General features: G+C 36.8%; 1 protein-coding gene across 1 annotated transcript in view; it reads left to right on the top strand.

Annotated features, from left to right (window-relative positions):
• LOC106871929 (regulating synaptic membrane exocytosis protein 1) overlaps positions 1 to 4,570 on the top strand; it is a 204,169-nt gene that overhangs the window by 177,510 nt on the left and 22,089 nt on the right. Inside the window, exons 15-16 of the mRNA XM_052969449.1 lie at positions 735 to 821; positions 3,646 to 3,774. Of these exons, the coding sequence (XP_052825409.1) occupies positions 735 to 821; positions 3,646 to 3,774 (216 nt within the window). The remainder of the gene's footprint in view (positions 1 to 734; positions 822 to 3,645; positions 3,775 to 4,570) is intronic.

Genomic DNA, 4,570 nt, shown 5'->3' with positions numbered 1-4,570 from the left:
ATAGATACGCACAGCGTAATTTATTATATAAACAATATATGCGTATAAATTACGATTAAACCGGATGAAATATGTCACAGGGAATAACATTTTTATGACCGCCCAGCACTAACTCTATTCAGCTGAATAGACGTCAGTGATTGGTTGAAATTACAGAAATACGACAACTTTAACATGGAATAACTTGCGATGTACGTTTTTTTGTTAAGAAGACTAAGAGTAAAAGATGTTTTATATGACACATTCTACCAGTGTCCCAAGTTTCAAAGTGTTTCGTTAGTGTTTCGTTAAGAAAATACTGGCGGCCCCGTTTTAAAATAGATCCAATTGTGTATTCTAACAAAACTGTCCGATGAACGGGAACGTGAGACTCCGAGTAACAGTTTTTTTGTTATATTTCTGCTGCTTTTAGATAAAGCATAATACTCTACCTCTGGTATTTGAGTACTCTTTTTTTCCACCTTGTTGCACATTTATGTGCTTACTCCTGTAGTACAGTATCCGATAAGTTCACAAATTCCGTATACTTCGAATGTGTAATATATATATATATATACATACATACAAACATACATACAGACAGTCAGACAGACAGACAGACAGACATATGCGTATGTACGAATACATACACACATACATTATTATTTTGATCACTACTGGTTTCACATTCTACGATCTTTCGGGTAGTTGAGTATACAATATGCGTTTTCTGTTTTGTTCTTTTATTCTTGCAGCCCGAGATAAGTTAGACGCACCATTTGGACGGATTTCCCCTTTGCACTCCCCAGCTAGCAGTGAAGATTCTTATATTGTGCAGCCAGGTAAGAAATGTACTTTCCGGTTCACTCGATTTCATTCTATTTCGTTATGTTTGTGTCCGTTTAATTTTTGGCATTTAAGTTCTTCCTGCGTTGAGATGTGTTTATTTTTGTGCATTAGTTTAGTATTTAGTATTGTGACTATTCTTTATTTCTTTTATAAATTTTTTTTTTAATGTTCTGTGCAAGGGATAACAATTCAGAATACAATGTGAAAGCGGTGAACTGGCAGAAGCGTTAGCACGCCGGGCGAAGTGCTTAGCGGTATTTCGTCTGCCTTTACGTTCTGCCGTTACGCACTGGGGTCGATATTATCGACCTAATCCCTTTGTCTGTCCTTGTTTCTCCCTTCTATGTTTAGCCCCTTGTGGGCAATAAAGAAATCAGAAACGTTAGCACGCCGGGCGGAATGCTTAGTGGTATTTCGTCTGTCTTTACTTTCTGAGTTGAAATTCCGCCATGGTCGACTTTGCCTTTCATCCTTTCGGGGTCGATAAATTAAGTACCAGTTGCGTATTGGGGTCGATATAATCGGTTGGCTTCCTCCCACCAAATTTCGGGCTTTGTGCTTAGAGTAGAAAAGAATATTTTACAACATGAAACGCAGGTCCTGACGTTATGTAACCTCCGATGCTGAACTTGATAGCAGTAACAATTACGATATCTACATATGGCTTCAGTAGTAAGATGGATCGAACATTTGTCGCCTAGTTTTGTCTACTAAGAAAGAATAGGTTATGAGAGATTGTGGCAGTCATTTTGGCGGCGCCCATTTGCTGTCGCTGATTCGATATTGAATTATTTAGCATTAAGAATTTTATCGTTCTCTCTCTCTCCCTCTCTCCCGCTATTTATGTGTGAAAATATTTTCCTGTGTATGTAAGGAGAGGGAACGTTTTTATGTGAATTGTGTTCAATGAATAAATTGTAATGTATCTTTCTCCCGTCCCCTCTCTTTCACTCTCTGTGTCTCTCTCTCTCACTCTCTCTCACTTTCTCTGTCTCTCTCTCTCTTTCTCACTCACTCACTCTTTCTGTCTATAATCTTTTGCGCGGGCGCGCGTGTTTGCCTCCTATACCAAAAGATACTGTTGCCAAAATAGACTGACTGTCCAATCAACCATGCCAAATCGCCAGTGTCCAAACAGCTGCGCTCAATCGTCTCATTTCGAAAAGAATGTTACTAATAGCGAGTTTAGTTTAGTGGTTCTTCTGGTGGTTTAAAACTGCAGTATAAACATTTTTGGAAGTTTACAATTGCACATATATAAATTAGAATATAAAGGAAGATTTCATTTCAAACTAATAGAGGAATGTATAAAGATGCGTGACTTTGGAATGGAGAGTATAAAATGAGAAATAAGCAACCTGTCTAACTAGAATGAGCCTCTTTCTAAGAAAAGGTTAGAAAGTAAATTGCTTAGACTATCCAACAAAACAATTCGATGTAATAAATGTTAAGGTAGGGATGTGAATGTAGTCGTGATGCTATAGCTTCACAATCCCATGGCACGGGTTCAAACTCAAAGTATGGCACTTAGGAAAAGTGTCTCCCATTATAACTTCCATTAGTTTATGCTTTGTTGATTTGTAAGGAGCATTTGGCAATCGGCAACTGTACGGAAGTCTGCCGTGAATTCTGATATTGCCTTCGAAGTAGCCGATCCGGATTTCTCTCCCAGCCCACGCACTATTTCATCGACGCGGCGCTCCAGAAAGGCCGCGGTTCAATAATTGAATTATTAAAAAACAAGTTTTACATACATACATACATACGTGTATGTCTTTCTCGGGTGCATATAGACAAAGTGTGTAAACGTAAGCGAGGAAGCTAAAATGCCGGTGCGTATCGAACTAAATCCCGTACGATATTTGTTCTGCATGAGTTACAGTCACTCTTTTGTTTCTATTAATACCATCGAGAGGTTTTCATTGAGAAAAGATATCTAATTGTTAAATAATTGGTTGGAATTACTATTCAAACATTAATAATTCATAGAATCAATTTACTGTTATAAAAAGAAAAATCTAATCTATGAAAAATTCAGATATGAGATGGAATAAATATTTAAAATAATGAAATATATTCCAGATAATTTAACTGCTGAGATAATATTTGAAAATAATATATATATATATTGATTTATAATTGTAGTTACTAATTCCACGGGAGAGAATAGTGATTTCAACACAGAATTTGATTGGTGCCTATGGGTAAAAATCAAAGCCAAACATTAGACTAGCTGAACTGCTATTCCTCTTCTCAGCTTCCTTTGCTAAAAAGCAACAAACAAAAACATACCAACTTCCTTCAAGCTTTTTCTTGGATAATTTTTTGGGGCAAAGAAGTTTGGTCTTTCGTTACATATCTCCCCCACTTCCCCTTCCTTTTCTTTACCTTTTGGTCGCTCATGTCTAATCATTCCTTTTAACCCATTTCATTAGTAAACGATAGTATTGCTGATGTTGTCGTTGATACTTGTACGAATCAATGCTCTGTGAATTCTATAGTAAGCAGTGAAGCTTAGAGCTATTTGTATATTTGCTTTTGCATGTATATCTGTTAATATTAATGAGATTATTGCTGCCACCTGAATCGATTTTTACCTTTTAACTGCATGAAATAAACAAAATGGCTACTCTCAAAATTGAAAAAAAAAATGGTAACAGTTAAAAATGTCTAAAGAAAATATTTTTCTCTGCTCTAGGATTAGATCATTGCTTCTGAAACGTTTTCTGTTTATTAAAACTACCGTTTCTTAACACTTTTTCAATGTCCCCTTGCTACGACTCAATGCCCTCCATTTTTACTTACACGTAATATCAGGCCAGAATAATTTAGTTACAAGTGATTATCTGCCTCAACACCAACATACCATAAGCGAATATTTGATACATCAACGCTTGACCTTAGTTACTGACCCAACGCTTAGCGCGTGCCTTCAGCCAAGCTCAGGTAGATGTCTTTTAAATTATACTTTATATTGTTTATAATTTACATGCACAGGTGGTATATATTTAATTTTGTCTCTTATTCACATTTCAAAGTCTGTTATTAACGTTAATGTTGTTGTCATTGTTACCATCGTTGTGATTGAGACAAATGGGAAGCTTATCAAAATACTGCATTAATTCTTTTTAAATTAAATTTTAAATAGGAAATAAAACTAAAATCCGTGCAGGTGAATTATGACCCCTAACTCTGTCTTTGTGTCCAGTCCCCGTATACAATTTTCCACCCCTCACTACTGAGACGCAATGGATTAGAACCCTCAAGCAGTAGGAAAGGCTTCCATATTAGAATTTGAACAAAACTGTTTTTCGAAAGGCAATTCGGTTGAAAATCATTTCCTTGATGGAGGTATCTTACATACCTCCGTTTCTTTCAACAACAACAATAATAATCTTTTCTACTAAAGGCACAAGGCCTGAAATTTGACCCCAGTGTTTCACTGGTACTTAATTTATCGACCCCGAAAGGATAAATGACAAAGTCGACTTCGGTAGAATTTGAACTCAGAACATGAAGACGGACGAAATACCGCTAAGCATTCCGCCCGGTCTGCTCACGATTCTGCCAGCTCACCGCCCTAGCAATAATACTACTAATCCTTTCTACTAAAGGCAAAGGGCCTGAAATTTTGGGAGAGGGTACTTGTCGATTACAGCGACCCCACTACTTAACTGGTACTTAATTTATCGACCCCGTAAGGATAAAAGGCAAAGTCGACCTAGGCGGAATTTGAACTCTG

This window comes from Octopus bimaculoides, chromosome 7, assembly GCF_001194135.2.
Source record: "Octopus bimaculoides isolate UCB-OBI-ISO-001 chromosome 7, ASM119413v2, whole genome shotgun sequence".
Classification (NCBI taxonomy): domain Eukaryota; kingdom Metazoa; phylum Mollusca; class Cephalopoda; order Octopoda; family Octopodidae; genus Octopus; species Octopus bimaculoides.
The sequence above is the reverse complement of the archived record's forward strand: the minus strand, read 5'-3'. Positions and strand labels throughout refer to the sequence as shown.